The sequence below is a fragment of the Malaclemys terrapin genome, chromosome 11 (assembly GCF_027887155.1).
Source record: "Malaclemys terrapin pileata isolate rMalTer1 chromosome 11, rMalTer1.hap1, whole genome shotgun sequence".
Classification (NCBI taxonomy): Eukaryota; Metazoa; Chordata; order Testudines; family Emydidae; genus Malaclemys; species Malaclemys terrapin.
Genome location: NC_071515.1, coordinates 65,695,646 through 65,713,996, shown reverse-complemented (window position 1 = coordinate 65,713,996; position 18,351 = coordinate 65,695,646). Strand labels below are relative to the sequence as shown.

At 40.3% G+C, this 18,351-nt stretch overlaps 1 protein-coding gene across 2 annotated transcripts; it reads right to left on the bottom strand.

Moving 5' to 3' along the window:
- Window positions 1-285: 285 nt before the first annotated feature.
- On the bottom strand, window positions 286-17,234 carry DDX18 (DEAD-box helicase 18). 2 transcript variants are annotated; one of them, XM_054044007.1, is made up of 14 exons: window positions 17,064-17,234; window positions 15,683-15,874; window positions 12,939-13,103; window positions 12,328-12,463; window positions 10,804-10,904; window positions 10,499-10,698; window positions 10,280-10,394; window positions 7,937-8,076; window positions 7,018-7,179; window positions 5,765-5,917; window positions 4,788-4,901; window positions 3,436-3,492; window positions 1,625-1,802; window positions 286-927 (listed from the first exon to the last, which is right to left on the bottom strand). In XM_054044007.1, exons 1-14 carry the CDS (start codon window positions 17,218-17,220, stop codon window positions 782-784), a joined length of 2,016 nt encoding a protein of 671 aa, XP_053899982.1. In that variant the 5' UTR covers window positions 17,221-17,234; the 3' UTR covers window positions 286-781. The 2 variants fall into 2 exon arrangements, with proteins under 2 accessions (XP_053899982.1, XP_053899983.1); XM_054044008.1 differs by having other exon boundaries at window positions 15,683-15,871.
- Between the last annotated feature and the right edge of the window lie 1,117 nt (window positions 17,235-18,351).

The window sequence follows — 18,351 nt, the reverse complement described above, 5'->3', positions numbered from 1 at the left end:
AGAGAAGATGCTGAAGCAAACAGATTGCTCCTCTGGAATATAAATTAGCATATTAACATAATATCAAAAAGCAGTTCAAGCATGTCACATAATATATACTATTAATTTTGCTTTTGTAGTCTTGCCTTTGTACTCTTTGATACACAGACCAAAGTGTTTTCCTTGATGGTTTAAAAACACATTATGCTCATAGAAATTCTCTGCTCGTCAAGAATTTTCATATTCTTCATCGTATTTACTAGAAAAAGCAATGAGTTTTGTAGCTTTATAAAGAAGTCCAGTGACCCAAGTAAACAAGGATCTTTTATTTTGTGCTGTAAAAATAGTCTCAGCGACCTGCCATCCCCTTTAATTTCTGAATACTCTGAAGGACTCTTGCTATGCACAACCATACTGTATTCAGAATTGCCTTTTTTGATGGGTGCTTAGACGGTGGAGTGAGGAAGGAAGGGAGAATATCTTACAGAAAAAAACACTGAAAAATATGTTCTATTTTCAGGAATGATTTGTTTAACTTATTTATAGTAAAAAAGGTTACATCCAGCTATCCTCTCCTTTGCGACGAAAGTTTCCCAAACTACTTAGTTTTCTCAGTCTGTTTTCTCCTGCGTACATGCTTTTGAAATGAGTTATAATATATGGCCAGAAACCAAATGTAAAATTTTAAAATTTAAACAGAGCACAGCTTAAACCGGAGCAATTTGCAAAGGAAATATCTGTAAGATTATTTTCACCAAGAGAGAGTCTATTTTAATGACAAAAGTCATTTCAATGGACAGCTTCAACGAGAAAACTGCCGGCTGTCTGACTTTTTCTTGTTAACGTGTTTGAAGATTTTGGATTTGTGGACATTCTTGGATTTCTGGTAACCAAATCCTCCACCTCCGCCTCTTTTTTGCAATCTTCTACCTTGGCTGCTGTTCACATCTAAGAATTTTTGGTTAAGGAATACAGACAATAAACATTAAACTAACTTAACTGTCACATTTTTCAGTATGGTGGGATGCTTTCAGGGGAAAAGAATAATAGTGTGCCTGGCATTTTACAGAGCAAAAACTTAGTGGATGCAAGGGTGGAGAAAACCTGTCAAACTAAAAACTCACCAAGTGTTTGTTATTCCTTTGATTGTTTTCTATTTTTCCTTCTTTCAAACTGTTTAACTCTGTTCCTTCTCACACAATGCACTGCACTAAAGCTATAAATGGGTCAGCCTTTACCACCAGTAGTTCTGAAACAATTTGAGCAGTCTCTATATTTTTCTTTCCCCAGGACAATATGCCACAACCATTACACTGAAGAATGTATCTCATTGTGCAAACCCCACATTAGTAAAAGAGGAAATTACTCTCAAGAATATACATGTAATATTCCCAGATCCACTATATATGCAAAAATTAAAATGCTGTTATTCTTGCCCTGCCATACATACATAGTCATGAACAAATATTAAAACTGGCAAATAACTGGTTAACTTCTTCTATAAAACTATTCTCTTAGGGTTAGGACATGCTTAGATAATTAATAGTAAAACTATCATTTGCACTTGGATACTTCAGTGATGTGCATATTAGAAATGTTAAGCAGATAGATAAATTAGTTTTGACACATTGCGATAAAAGGATACTGAGATCAACAAACGGAGGGACTTTGAAACCAAACGAAAGGGAAACTTTGGGTAGATCCAAGTTATTGACGTTATAGATCTGTTTCAGAGAATGGGAGTCATAAGCTCTAATGTATGCTTTGTATGCTTCCTGGGCTGACTTGTGAAGGAAATAGTTCTTCTCAATCAATTTTTCAAGCTGGAAAAAGAAAGGCAAGACAATTGTATCCAATTATGGCTGTAACCAGTTTATAAATTATACAGCAAATAACTCATTTTGCTTGTAATTTACAATGAGTACATTAACCATAATATTCACTTCAGAAAAATTGATAAATTTGTATTTCACTGTAATAGTTCAATGTGTCTTTATAAATCAGAGGGGAAAAAACAAATTGAATTACATTACATAGCCTCAAAAAGTAATCTTAAAAAGTATTGCAAAAATAATGAGTTACACTGTCTGAATGCATTCTCTTTAGCTTAACTTTATAGCTATATTTAGATGGTACAAACAAACTAGGGAGCTTGGAATTAATGGACAAAGGTGGCCTACGAAGATATGCATATGTTGCTAGATTCTACCACTAAAACAGACAATGTTAGCTTCTCCCTTGATGCACATCTGAATTTTCTCCTTAAATTGAAGGTTTTTATTATTTAGAATTGACAAGACTTATTGTTCTCCATGTACAAACTAACAACAAATATTCACAAAAGACGGCAAAATTCCTCAAAAATAATAGACCAAAAAACCGCCAGTGCCCAAATACACTGCTTCACTAGTTTCTGCATTTAGAATCAAAAGTGACAACTTCTGAAAAATAAACAGAGTCTCTCTCTGAAATTCAACTCAACTTAAGCAGAACACAAACTGAACGGTGAGCCCATCAGTTCTGACACTCTAAGTTAAACCATGATCTTGCTGAGTCAGGATTTCAAGCCAATTGAAAAATCATATTTATAGAAAAATTATTGCATAAAACCAACATTTATGTATTAACTGAAAAACAGCTCACTCCAAATTTTAAAATCTTTTTTTTTTCTAAAATGTAATTCAAATTAGTCATTTTTATTACTGAATGTATGTACGTATAACATGGAATTCTTCCCACATTTACAAAAAATGCCTATTCTAGTCTACTTGGATTCCTACTCCATGCTCATCACCTTATAGCTGAACATTAAACAGATCTATCTTCCACTGGATTATGGTAGCATGTAAATCAGGCCAGTTAAACAGGTTCCTACTATGCATTATAGAATTTACAAATGTCATTTCTAGATTTTCCTGTTCCTGTAGAGATACAGAGTAATCCTTTTATGAAGTATTCCATTACTGAAAAGTAAATGGAACACGTACAGTTATTCAGTAAGGGAAAAACACCCTACATTTATTGTGCTAGGTACACACACTTTATCCACAAATATAAACCTCTATTCATAAAATCAAAGATATGCTTAAAATTACTATGGCAAATTAAACTGTCATATTTAAAAAAAAGAAAAAGACCTGTTTCTAAACAGGCATATGTTCATTCTCACTGAAATCAATGACAGGTGACCTGTACGTTATGAGGGCAGAATTTGATACTTCAAACGAAACAATGTATCTGAAATTATAACATGGTGTCATAATAAAGTCATGGATAGCTGTAATGACATGAGGGCTTAGCACTTAAGAGCAAATATCTAGAGGAATCTTTCAAATCATGTAAGCACATTTCCACAATTTCTTTAAACCTTCAATTGCTTTGTAAGAGCAGGCTAGTCTATACCTATAATCATTTTCATGTAAAAATTCAGAGAACTAATATGAAATAACTTTATACCTGAGACTGGATGTCTGAAATTTTGGACCAGGAAAATTCAAATTCACTTAATGGTACCTACAAAGAAAAAAAAAAAAGTGGTGTTTAGATAACTCTTACACAGTATTATATAGCCTAAACAAGAAGGTATAAGTAAAAGTTACTTGGTAGAAAATGGTAACTAAGGCCCCATCTACACTAGAAAAAGTGATACTTGTATAGCTATAACACTGTCCTTGGGAGCCAAAAAACTTACCACATTATAGGTGAAACCGTGTTATACTGAACTTGCTTTGCTCCACTGGCATGCGCAGCCCCCCCCCGAGCGCTGCTTTACTGCGTTATATCCGAATTCGTGTTATATCGGGTCGCGTTATATCGGGATAGAGGTGTATAACTTTAATACTGTTAATATGCCCTAGTGTGGACACAGTTACACTAGTATAATATCTTATACCAGTATAAACACTTTTATATCCATATCATTGTGGTCCAGACTATGTGGTTTTGCCACTTTAATTATACTGGTATAATTAAAATAGCAAAATGTTCTAATGTAAACAAGTTCTAAAGGACGGCAAGTTAAGAATATGCAGATAGTTGACTTCTTTTCATTATTCAAATAATGTCCTTTAAAAGTTCCAGTAAGTATTTTTGCAGGGCTTTTTGCTGCAAAGCATTCTATCACCAGGGTGAGAACAGTGGGTTTTCCACAGTCAGGTTCTGAACTTGAAAACGATGGAAAAAAGTGAACCACTTTTTCTATATGAATAAAGGCTTGAGATAGGTATTTTGAAGGCATTTCAGTCTCTTTCCTGCTGCTATAGAAATATCAGGTTTTTAATCAGAGCACATCATTAGCAGCAATATTTACACTAATGTTCTTCTCATTGAAGGGACATTTCTCCTTTATGGTAATGAAATGTGGCAGTGACTCAGGGCTGGGAAAACAAATAAGGAATTGGTAAGTTTAGCAGCTGTCCTGCCTTTTGATATACTACTGACTGAAACTTGTGATTTTTTTCCTGCCATTTCTTAAAATACAGACTTTTAAAAATATATTACTAGGGTTGTGTCTTCCTTGTAGCACCACGTACCTAGTGGCTTTGGTAGAGGACTCTCAGAAACATTTTTTCCCTTTTACAGCACATCGTAAAGCTGCATTGTCAAGTGATTCCAGCTACACTGGAATTTAAATGATTATTTAGTTTCTATTGCGGTGGCCACCTTGCATTTCTATTAAATTATTCAGTTAAACATTTTCTAAGCAATAAAATGGGTTTTGGTTAAAATACTGAAACACTTGATTAATCATTACAGTTTCTACATCAAAAAATTCCAGCAGCATAGTAAAATACTATACACGACTTTACCCTGGCTTGCTTTAGGTAACGAAGGAAACCCAATTCTTCTGGTCGTAAAATGAGTAGAGCATGTCCTCTGCCATTTATACCTCTGGCAGTTCTACCAACACGATGAATGTATTCCTTTTTGGAAAAAGAATAGTTAAAAGTGTAATAATTTGAAATAAAAATTCTTACACCAAGTAATTTCTTTAAAATTAACACTATTACTATCTCCAGAATATGCTAATATCAGTGCAGATGATGGTCAAACTCAACATTTAAAACTATGCAAAATAAATATTTCCATGGTCCTGGGTCAATGGGATCTGCTTTTGACTCTTGCAAATGTGAACAGCCTAACAGAAAAACAAACTTAATAGTAATGCAGCTATGGAGTCTCTCATCCATAATGATGTAAATTCTGCTCATCACATTGAAATCTACTGATAAAGAAACCAAGGGCTGCAAACCTGAAGCACTAGGTTTGATGAAGAGAGACACTCAGTTAAAAAAAATCCATTTGAAAATATTTTACTTATTGTTATAGCCAACATCTATGATTACTGTAACTAACTTTTTTTTTTTTTTCAGTTTTATTTCTTTGTGCAGTTGTTTGTATGGGTCTTTCACATAGTAACAGGAAGAAAAACTAAACTGGAAAAAATCACAAAAATTGTCAGGGGGACTTTAAGGTCAAGGATGCAACCTTATAATTCTTTTGACTCATTTTTAAAATTAACTAAACTAAAAGTCTAAGTACACACAATTTTTTCCAACAGGCAATCATTTTAAAAGCATGCTGAATGCTTCAAATAAGTGGTGCATTCAGCACATGAACTGTAAAATCAAGCATTTTCCAGGAACAACAATAGAAAGTCAGTTGTTTGATGCAAACCCTGCCTGAGCCTTAACAGTTTTCTGTAGAAGGGTAATTAAGTCCATACTTTCTCCAAAAGTGTGGAACGTTAAAGACAAATCAGAAGCATTTGCAGGAGACAAGTTACCTTTGGGTCATCTGGAGGGTCATACTGGACAATCCAATCAACTTCAGGAATATCCAGTCCTCTGGCAGCTACATCAGTGCACAACAATATTCCAGAATCTGCATTACAGAACTGGAAAAAAGTGGTGGTCCGTTTAGTTTGTTTCTGCTTGCCCTAGGAGAAAACATATTCAGGATTGAATTAGTTAACAACGAAAAAATTCTGCAAATCAGCCTTCAGAATTATAGCTTTACATATACACAAGAAATATATTCTCAGACACTGTGTGGTTACTAAGAAGATTTAAAGCAATGTGTTAAAGCATCTTTCCATCTATCCGACTCATACATACCCACACATCCACGGCTTTTAAAAGCAGAACCATTTTCATAGTGCATAAACAAAGCAGGCTGATATACACCATAGAGCAACATAAATGCTACTTTGGAGGAGGTTACATTGTACATTCTAAAGCAATAAGTGCTCAATCCTCCGAACACACAATGCAATGGGACTAATTCAAAGGCTTAAAGTTAAGGATATGCCTAATTGAAGGATCAGAGAGTAAAACAGTAACACTTGCAAGATTATAGAGAAATAGAAGAACGGTAAGATTCCTTCCTCCTCACCCCCGATTTAGCACTTCCATTCAGAATGCAGCACAAAGACCTTAGTAGGACCAAAAAAAACCCCAAAACAAACAAAACACACTGAGGTGAGTTAACAACTCAATTATGTTTGTTTCATAAGGTATTTATCACCTTAAATCAAATATACAATTAGTTCATATTCCCAACTATTTATGGCTGCAGTTGTGATAATATAACAAAATAAAAACACGTATCCAAGTGGAGACGCAATGGAGGTCAACATTTAAAAAACAGTTACCAACTGAAGAGATGCCTGAAGTGTGTGGCAAAAAAGAATTATTGTTTCCTTTTTGCTAATTCTACCAAATATAAATACCTGCCCAGGTGGCTTGCTTAGTAAAGGGGAGACTATTAAGCAAAGACTAATGCTAAACTAAAAAAACAATAGTAACATTAATTTCCACATAGACAATGAAAAGCTCCACTACCTCCACAACACGGAAGCGTGATGAAATCATTTTCAGTGAGCAAACTTGGAATCTCTAAACTTGATGTTTGATGGAAAATGCCCTTTTAACACACAACTCCATCTCAGTGACAGAAACCTTGTTCTTCAGGTGCATATTTAAAAGACAGCTTTAAGAGAAAGCTGGTTTGAAAGGGTTAACTTAAGAAAATACTTACATGAATGGCCATGACTGGCAAGTCGATATAGTTGAGTAGTTCATAGTGGTATTTCACAGACATACATGACGAGAAAAATACCATCAGCTTTTTCTTCCGATTCTTCTTGAGGAATGTGAAGAGCAGAAGGAACCTTTTTTCGGATGGACACACTACATATCCCTGGAAATCATTCAAGGCCAGTTATTTAAAACATGTATGAAATATGCTTTTGTTTCAAATAACTCAATTAAGTCAGTGCAAACAAATAGAGCTTTAAAACATACAGTTTAAGTCTTTGGTTCTACAGCAATATTAAACAAAACTTTCAGACACCTATGTTCCCTTTTTCCCAGTCTCACCTTCTTGGGAACTGACATCCATATAGTACACTTAATAAATTATCTAATGAAGAGACGCATACTAGGGAATTATTGATGAGTAGAAGTTATGTTATTTATACAACAACAAAGATGTTCCAAGATTTTTTTTATCACTGTAAACAACACACCTTACAATATCTATCCATCTCCTGGGTCCTTAAAATTCAGAACTTTTTTCAAAGCACATTATTTAAAAAGAAATTCTGCTACTGATCCAGTCTTTGGCATCTATGGAAAGGTGATGTAACAACCTGTAATTCTGCAGCAGCCCTCCTCACCTCACAATATTGAAGAGATTGTGAATTGAAGCTCTAATTCCAAAGCTGTTGGTATTGCTTATCTTGCAACATCTACTAAATGTAAATAATTCCTTATAAGTGGCTAATGCCAGAGAGATTTAATCAATCTACTAGCAGTTGTCCAACCAGGATGACCAAAGGCCACCTTAACTTTAAGACTATACTTTACATTTATAGAATGCACATAAAAATCAATGTTTAAAAGTAGTTTGTGCACATATTACATCTATTTTTACTAGTATATCTGCTTAACTTTACCTGTTCAAGACCATCTACTGTTGCTGTTTCTTTGTTATCATCAACCCCAACATACAGTGGCTCCTTTTTCAGCGATATCTTAGCCAGGTCTTCAACCTTTCGGGTTTGTGTAGCAGAAAAAAGCATGGTCTGTCTGCGCTCTGAAATAATTCACAAAAAATAATCTCACTTTTGCAGAGGATTATGCAAATAGCAGAGACACAAGATGCAGTTGCGGGGCTCCTGGTGTGTGTTTTGCCTGTTTTCCTCAGTGGGTGGGCAAATATAGGTTTTACTATATCATGTCTGTCTCTACTACAACCACTATCAATGTAATTTACACTATGTAGTACTCATGACCTACAAAGCAATGCTTGTTTTAAAAAACATTTAATACCTATAAACCCTAAGCAGTCCTTTCCCTTCAGGGGCAGGTTAATATTAATTTGCACTGCTGTTTACACAGAAAATAGCAATCAGACCAAATCAGATTTTAATTCTAGCCCGTATAACTGCATATTTTTTCATTCATATAAATATCAAATACTTTTTTGTATCCTCAAAAAAAACTTCTGAAATTCATTGCAACAAGGTAACTAATACGTTACGCAAAAAAGTATTTATTTTATCAGTTTTACCTTTTAATTTAATTTCATGGTACAGAGGTTATACCATACCACCATACATTACATGTGTACACACATTACTTTTGCTGTGTGGGACAACCCCTATGCTGAGCCTTGCTGACCTCACTGGGACTGTGCACAGGTGCAAGGGGCTGCCTGCCTGGCTCCCATTGCCGTATACAAACATAGACACTGATCCTGCAATATTTCACTCTTGTCTAAATGTATGGGGGTTAGGGAGGAAATCAAGCACAATCCCTTTTACTTACGATGCAAAGAACAATAACAAAATTGATTCCCTATAGTTTTAGCCTCTCTAGTTATCAGTATGAGTGGCTATTCTACTCGTCTTTTGTTGTTTGGTTTTACATACTGCATATTAAGTTGCTACTACTCTTAAATAAATCAGACTGCATATTTACTACAATGCACTTGTTGCATGTTTTCCTCTGTTTCTAAGATGAAAGAGTTCTTCAGTGGTTCAGAGAAAGACTGCCTGCTATAAAAGAGCAATACAAGGAGTAATAGGATGAAATTTAGAAAAGGGAAAGAAAAAAAATCAGGTAAGGATCAGGATAAACTTCCTGAAGTATAGTCTCTGAATATGTGTAGGAGACTCCCAAGTGAAGGGATGGAAACCTTTTAGCATGCGACATTTAAACTGTGTCAGAAAATACTGTATGGTAGAGAACAAGCCTGCATTGGCAGAAAGATGCCCTAGATAAAAATGAAAGACACCTCTTATGTTAACTTCTATGGGCTATATTATTTCTTTAAGGTGCCCAGGAAAAGCCTGTCCTTCAGATAAATGATGGTCTGATGGAGTGCCTACCCCACACAGGTGATGAAAGGGTTAATGTGGTTCTGAGTCCAATTAACCCACCTGGTTACACAAGGGGGATGGGTCAACCTTAATTAATTATTAAACCAGCTGGGTTCTATAAAGAGAGGAAGTTTGGAGCAGAAGGGGACTGCAGGGAGAAATGCTGCTGTCTCTGTCCTGATAGTAGGGAGTGACAAGACTTGTAGGAAATAGGAAGCATTTTGTAAGGTGAGGAGAAAGTCCACAGTAGGGCTTAGTAGGAAGAAGTCCAGGGAGGAGACAGCAAGGAGTATGGTGGAGTGAACCTTGACTGCCTGTCCTAGGGTCCCTAGATTGGAACCCAGTGTTGCGAGAGAGGCTGGGTTTCCCTACCAGCCACCGGTAAGGTGGTGTAAAGCTCTGAAAATGAGATATGGACTAATGGGAGCCCTGAGAAAAAGATGTATGGACCACTGGACCCAGAATTGAGGGTGGCGGACTGGATGGAGGGATCAGACATTCATTTTTGCTGGACTTTTATCATCCCTGATGGGATGGGACTAAATATGACCTGATCAGAAGTTTGAGTTGCAAAAAGAAGCAGAGCACTGCAGGCAAAAAAAGACTGTCAGCAGGGGGTGCTGTATGAGGAAAGCCTGCTAGCCCACATCCAGCCATAAGGGGGTGCTCCAGTGGTGAGTTGACCTATCTATAGATGGTAAAATATAACAAGTTTCTGCTGACTACTGAATTAAGACGGTTATGTGTGTGTGTGTGTGTGTGTGTGTGTGAACAAGCATTAGACAGTGTAGGACAATCGTTCCAATACTAAAACTACTATACCCGAAGCCTTTTCTCCTAGTTCTCTCCTTCCTTGACCAACATGCTGCTCAGAAGGTAACATGATTTCTAGGAATGACACAGATTTTTACTTACTTGGCAGAAGTTTTATGATCTGTTTCATTTCTTCCTCAAACCCAACCTCTAGGATGCGATCGGCTTCATCAATTACCAGACACTGCAGGTTCTTGAACATAAACCCGGGGGTGTTCTACAAGATTTTAATGAACACAAAGTCAGCCAGAGAATCTACATAGAGGTGGGATTTTTTGTTTTGTTTTGTAAATACATAAGGCTACCTGATATTTTACCTACCTGCATGTGGTCCAGAAGTCTACCTGGTGTTGCCACTATAATGTTGATCCCATTTGCAAGTTTCTGTGCCTCAGCTGATCGATTACTGCCTCCCATTATCAGGCCATAGGTGTGAACATGATGAGTCATCAGTTCTTTCAGAACTCCATAAGTCTGCATGGCAAGCTCTCGAGTAGGTGAAAGAATCAGAACACCCGTTCCTAAAAAAGAAGTTGCTCATTTCAGCAAAAATTAAACCAAGTAATCCTTCCCTCTCTCCTTAAGAATAACTTCAACTTAATTGAGAAGCACAGAGAGAGCCTTACCATTCCTAGGCATGAATCTTAACTTGTAGATGAGCTCTATGGCAGGAATGAGGAATGCAAGTGTTTTGCCACTGCCCGTTTTTGCAGCTGCTAGAATATCTCTGTAGGTGTCATAATTAGGAAGAAAATATTTAGTTTTTCATTGTCAGCAACATTTAAAATTTTAGTTACTTTTGTAGAGAAAAAATTAACAGCTCAAAGGTTTGATAATGGTAAGTGTTTAGCCATTCAAAAACCACCCTGGCCAACTGTGACTGGAACCATCCAATCAAGGCAGAGAACTTTGGTCACCAGAGCAGTCAGAACTTGCTATGGGATTGGCTTACAGACTCTCTCTCTCCCCCCGTGACTGACATTCCACTAGTTATGTTCGATGGGAACAAGAGATGGAACTTTAACAGGTGTAGGACTTACACCAGGGTTTCTCAAACAGGGGTCACTGCTTGTGTAGGGAAAGCCCCTGGCGGGCCGGGCCGGTTTGTTTACCTGCCCCGTCCGCAGGTCCGGCCGATCGCTGCTCCGGGCCAATGGGCCCACGCCGCTTCCACCAGCTCCCATTGGATCGGCCGGACCTGCGGACGGGGCAGGTAAACAAACCGGTCCGGCCCGCCGGGGCTTTCCCTACGCAAGCGGCGACCCGTTTGAGAAAGCCTGACTTAGGCTATGGAACTCACTCACCTCCCCACTTTCAAAACGAAATGTAAAACTAATTACTACTGAGCTTTCCCCTCAATTTCTTCACACAAACCATACAAGCACAACATGGACACTCACACAAAGTAAACAAATAAGCCTATCAACCAAACAAACTTTCTCCAGAAGGCTGGGAAGAAAGCAAGCAAATGAAAAATTAATTCTACTTGGGAATTATGTGGAAGTATCGTAAATATGTGGAAGACACTAGTACTTGGGTAACGGGGGACCATATATAAAGTACTTAGAACACATGAGCACTAAAAAAACCACGACTTTTCTAAAAAAATATTACAACATAACTCATACAATCCAAATAGGTTGTATCCCAATACTTTTAAAAACCTTTATTTTTATATAAAATATACACACACAATGAAACAAAACATATATAAACTCATGCACAAGATGGAAATACCATATAAATAACATGTTCAATATTATTTATTTGTAAAACCTTGGGCGGGGCAGGGACGGGTCCCTGAACCTGTAGTGGTCATGCAGGGCATCAATTATTAAAGTGACTAAATAGACAAATAAATGAGAACATAATCTATAAATATTAGGGACTAATATATACTAAATTGCAAAAGTATTCAATAGTTTCATGTGTGACCAGAAATCCTCATTCTTTCAGAGCATTTCTATTCGAATTTTTCATTAATGCAGTTGCAGAGATGTCACTAAGCAAGGCTGTGTACGAGGGTGGAATTGCAATCCCAATACTTTTAAGGTGTTTACATTTCACATGGAGACAAAACTGAGGTGGAATTTTAATTACACATGCTCCTTTATTAAAAAAACAACAACAACAACAAATCTCTTTCCTACCTGCCTTCCAGAAGGGGTTTAATACTTTTATGTTGAATTTCTGTCATGTGTGTAAAGCCCATATCAGTTATTCCTTTCAGCGTGTTCTCGCTGACTAGATCAGACAGTGAAGCAAATGAGGTGTCTTCAAAAGCACCTGAAGAGAAACAGTTCATCAATCATCTCAACCTTGTTTCTTCAAAACCTGCCCACCCTCATTGGCTACTTGGCTAAATTGATCTAGGAATTAACAAGTTAAGTTTCAAGTTACTGTATCTGATTACTACAAGCAGTTTTGTCTTATGCAGATTAGTACCACTTCATCATTAAGTTAATAAGAAAAGGAAAACCAGGGGAACTAAGACAAATCAAACGTGACATAAAAACCTCTTAAAGAGCAGGCCCTCACAAATGAAAATTAACATTCAACTTAGAAGAATCAGATATTTGCCAAACGTTAACAAGAAAAACCTACTGCAAAAACTTTCAAATTTGGCTGTTTAGAGTCAGATACCTAACTTTAGAGTAAGTAATTTTTTTTTCAAACTTAGGTACTTAAAGAGTTTCAGAACTTGCGTTCTGGCTCTAGGCAAAAAGAAAAACAGAGATATGGAAATTCTGACACAAGTTACCTGTTACACCAAGAGGTAAACTGGGCTCTTCGGCATCTTCATCCATTACTTCTATCTCTTCAGGATCCTCATTATTTTCTTCCACTTCAGGATCCTTACTATCTTTTGCATCTTCCATGTCTGCAGACGCTTGTTCTTCAGTCTTTGCTTTTTTAGTTTCTGTACCTGCAATTAATTTATTTTTTGAGAGAACGAACATACCAAACAAGTCACACTTAGATATATTCTTTGCAATCATTATAATAAAAAAAAGAGAGATAATGGGATATTTATTCCCCCAGTACGTAAATCACTCATGCACATTTCAATATAGCAGGAATTTCATTTTAGTTCATGCTTTGTATCTACCCACAGGGAGAAAAAAAATTGTTTCAGGAAGTCATCCCACAAGCTAGGGCAGGCAACACTGCATCAGTTCATATTCAGAAGGTGTGTTCCCAACCAAGGAGAGAAAAAAAAATTTAAAACAAAGTTTAAAGTTACTTCCTTTCCTTTGCAAAGCAGGCAAGTGCATAAGCTTAGCAATAGCTATAGGACATAAATATTAGTTTACATTAACTGTACACTCGTTGTAAATGTGCTACAAAAGGTTGGGAAGAGGTGCTCCTGAACAGAAAGACATGAGGTACACAGTTAACTCTGGAAATCAACTACAGAGCAAAGTTCCACTTCTTAACAGGAAATACTGAAATATTTTAACATCTGTATGAGGAGTATGTAACGTAAAACGTTTTCTCTATTTAAGAATAGATGAAAAAGCAGAATCCCTGTTCAACAAGTAGACTGATAACTCTTTAATATGCATTAGAGTATAGTTCTCTCATTTAGAGGAAAAACATGTCTGTTACAATATGTAAATCACTAGCTATTAATATACATCTACATTTTTAAGCTCAATGATTACTTTGATTCATTCCCTTAAATGATAGGGCAGCTAGAATAAATGAGTCATTTTCATTTAAAAATAATTTGTGTTTGAAATCTTTACTTATAAATACTACATATATGAGATGCAAAAACATTGAGGCTATGCCTACACTACTACTTATGTTGGTATAGCTCATGTCGCTCCGGGGTGGGAATAAGCCACTGAGTGACCTAAATTACACTGACCTAAGCGCCTTCGTGGACAGTGCTATGTCGGCGGGTGGGCTTCTCCCGCTGACACAGGGACAGCTGCTCGTTGGGGGTTAATTAATTAAAAGTTGACAGGACAGCTCTCTCCCGCCAGCTTAGAGCAGCTCCACTACAGAGTTTATAGTGATGCAGCTGCACCGCTCTAAGCTTTCTAGTGTATCCATAGGTATCATTCATCAAAGTCTGTTGCGTGAGTTTTGTAGGGTGAGAGAAAATTATTAGGCCTTTCAGTGCAATTCTTAAGTATATTTTCTAATGCTTTGTCCAGCTTGATTTTTTTTTTTTTAAATGTGTCATGTGGTGGGGCTTCACCAACTAACCTGAGAAAATATTCTGTTATAGTAGCATTTGCGGTCAGGAACATATTTATGATATTCAGTTTCTCCGAGTAGTATTACTTTGCAGTTCTATTCATCTGAGAACCTCATAGCACTTTGCCCTTGCAAATAATTAACACTTGTAGCCTTGAAAATAGGAAACAGATGACTTAAGTTGTAAATTCAGGGGGCAAATCAGTAGCAAAGATCATGAGTTATTCAAGCTGATGTGGGTTCTGTGAAAATCATGACTTTTTTAAGGTTATGTCTAACACTATGAGCTAGGGGTGTGATTCCCCTGCTCACGTACACATGCTCCTGGTAGCTCAATAAGAGCTAGCAAAAGTATAAACAGTTGTGTATTCACAGTAACTTAGCTGAGCTGAAACCAGTGGGTATATACTTGGCACAGCCTAGTCACGTCTCCAGTACCTGTGCTACCATGGCTACACTGCTATTTACACTTGCACTAGCTCTCATGGCGCTACTGCATGTATGTATACATGAGCAAGGGAATCACACCCTTAACTCAGAGTAGACAAAGCGTTAGAAGACATCAGACCAGTTTTCAGGACAGGTTCAGTGCTATCCTTATTGTCCCTATGCAAGCTTTCTTCCAGCCAACTGTAGTATTGAAGGTACAGCCTACTACCTCACCAGTATGACCTCTGTTTACAGTAAGGGATAGCTCAGTGGTGGGAGAGGCAGTGTAGACAAAGCATAGGACACTAAAAGATCCCTGTGTTCTGATCCCAGATTAGACAAAGTTAACCACTTTGTCACACTACTTGACCTCTTTTCCTTACTTTCCATACATTTCAAATTTAAGTGCTTAATATCTTACTTCACAGAGGGGCCTGTGATGACTAATTAACATTTACAACTACATGTGTTAGGATTTTATTTGTATTATGATGAATTCTAAGGCATATGCCCATATACAGTTTATTTAGATACCTGTCCCTTCAAAACTTTCTTAAACAGTGAAGTATTCAGAGATTCATCACAAACCTTTGGGTAACACTCTTCTTGCAACAGAGAGATGGGGTACCTAGAAGTCTTCTAGCATATGGTTTACATAAAATTGGTCACATCTGGATATAACCCCTAGGAATCATCACACTAAACTTTCCAAAAATTCCCAGGACAGCCGTAGGAATAGCTGCAAGATCAATGCTGGCAGAAGTTGGTTATACTAGTGGAGTTTTGTAGGCCTATTCAAAGACACTACTGCCAGCTTAGGGTGGAACTCAGAGGATAACATTTTAAGTAAGACTGAAGAGGACATACCCTCTTCTGTGTTAATCATTTGCCTTTTTTTCTTCTTCTTCTTCGACTCAGAATGTTTTGCTTCTGCAGCTACTTCACCGTTAGCTATTAGTTGAGGTTGTTTTACATTCTTCACTTTAAGCTCCTCCACTGATTCTTCAGCAATGACATTGTGCGTAGTTTCCTCAGACGGATCCACAGATCTTGCCTCTGCTAGAAGAAGAATCCAAAATAGAAAAGAGGAAGGAAATTTAAAAAAAAATCCCAAACATTTACAGTTTAATCAAAATACTGGAATTGTTCAGAGAAATGGTATTAGTCACTAGCTAATATCACAGCACCTGGAACTCTGCGGTAATATGCATAGTATTAACAACAGTCAGTAGTTTGATGCCTGAGAATACACTAGGAGCTGCAGAATTCCAGAAGCTCTGACCATTCACAATTCCAGGATGGTGCGATTACTAGTTGGGCAGGTGCTTTATTAAACCCATGGAAGACCGAGTTCAAAGTTCTCTCTGGTTTAGAACCTGGTGTCGCTGTTTCAGCTTGTAGTCCAGTGACAACTAGCTCTGCAACACCACCTCCATTTTCAAAAGTGGCCACTGATGGAGAGAGCTTCCGTTCTTGACTGTCCCACATGAGAGCATCAGGGCCTCATTTCCCGAGGAGCTGAGCACACACAACTCCAAATGACTTCAAGGGGACCTGCTCCGCACCCCTGAAAAGGAGGCTGGTGGTGTTTCCGCAGGACATTCATAATCACTAGTGCTAGCCAGGAGGGGCCACGTTTGAAAAGGCGAGGCCAGGGACACAACTGTTCCTGGATCCGCGCTGCCGTTTACCACAACCACCAAATAATGAGCTCGGGCCGGTTCTACAGTTACAATATCGCCCCCCACGCGTTCCCGTGGGCCCCCGAGAGCTCTAGGCAGAGAAACGGGGCAGAGCCCAGGGACCGCCCGAGCTCTGCCCTGGGCCCGGCGCTCCTGGCTCGGCCGCTGCGCGTTCGGCTAGGTACCCCGGGCGCTTTGCGTGGGAGGCCGGGCCGGGCCTCCAGAGACACCCCCCCACACACACCCCGAGTGGGACAGCTCCTGCCACCCAAAGCGCTCTCCGGGAGTAGGCCCGGCCCGGCAGCTGGCGGCCCGGCCTCGCCCCCCCGGCCCGGCCCGGCTCGGTACCTGGCGGCCCGGCCTCGCCCCCCCGGCCCGGCCCGGCTCGGTACCTGGCGGCCCGGCCTCGCCCCCCGGCCCGGCCCGGCTCGGTACCTGGCGGCCCGGCCTCGCCCCCCCGGCCCGGCCCGGCTCGGTACCTGGCGGCCCGGCCTCGCCCCCCCGGCCCGGCCCGGCTCGGTACCTGGCGGCCCGGCCTCGCCCCCCGGCCCGGCCCGGCTCGGTACCTGGCGGCCCGGCTCCCTGTAGCGCCAGGTTGCGCTGCCGCAGCTTGAGGTTGCGCTTGTGGATCTTCCTGCGGAGCAGCCGCATGGGCAGGTTCCCGGCCGCCGCCGCCATCCCGCGCCGATCGCTGAGTCCGGCAGCGCCGCCGCACGTGGGCATCGGCCGGGCACAGAGCCGCCGGGGCGCCCCGGAACCGCTTCCCCCGCTCGCGCGGCCCGCAGCGGCCTCTAGCGGCCAGGAGGAGATACTGCGCTCGGGGAACTGCGCGTGCGCGGCGGGGAGGCTCAGCGGCAGGCACGTGCCGCCCTTCTCTGGGGGCTGCCAGGCCCGGCCCTGCCGCGCTCCCTGCCCGGGGCTGGGCGAGCTCACAGTGGGGTGACGGGGGGAGGATGGGCTCCTCCGCCTCCCTCTGCCCGGAGAGGTGCTGCCAAGGGAAGGGCAGTTGGGCAGTTTCTCCCCAGGGCTGGTGCAGGTACCGTGTGGATCCCACCTATGGGACACGTGCTCACCCCTCTCCCCGTGTATGGGATCCACACCCATAGGAAATCTCAGTGAACCGGTGACTAAGATACAGTTTTCAGTACAGATTCTGGGGGAAGGGGTATGTACGGCTATACATGCACACAGCAACACCCCCCAGATCATGGATATACACACTGCCTCATCTGTGCACAGCGACCCACACCACTGACACACCTACACTCACACACCCTCCATGCACAGCGACCCACACTACAGACACACCTATCATCCACACACAGTGACCCACATCACAGACACACCTACACTCACACACCCTCCATGCACAGTGACTCACACTACAGACACACCTAGACACACCCTATCATCCACGCACAGCCATCCACACCACTGACACACCTACAGTGTCCATGCACAGCAACCCACAATATAGACACACCTATACACACCCTATCATCCATGCACAGTGATCCACACCATAGACTAGGGTGACCAGACAGCAAGTATGAAAAATCGGGACGGGGTGGGGGGTAATAGGTGCCTATATAAAACAAAGCTCCAAATAGCAGGACTGTCCCTATAAAATCGGGACATCTGGTCACCCTACCATAGACACACCCTCCACATACAGCGACCCACACCACAGACACACCGCGATCCACACCACAGACACACCTACATCCCCCCCTGCCTCCACGCACGGTGACCCACCACACGGAAACACCTCTACACACCCTCCTCCACACACAGCGATCCACACACAGACACGGCTACACACACCCCATCATCCATGCACAGTGATATACCTAC

Bases quoted from the DNA above. Each gene is read 5' to 3' on its own strand.
- DDX18 (XM_054044007.1), bottom strand. From the start codon at position 17,220: ATGCCCACGTGCGGCGGCGCTGCCGGACTCAGCGATCGGCGCGGGATG. The intron at 10,699-10,803 runs GTAAGGCTCTCT...CTTCTTTTTTAG, and splicing joins AAGATTCATGCCTAGGAATG to GAACGGGTGTTCTGATTCTT. The intron at 4,902-5,764 runs GTAACTTGTCTC...TTTTCCAAAAAG, and splicing joins ACCCTCCAGATGACCCAAAG to GAATACATTCATCGTGTTGG.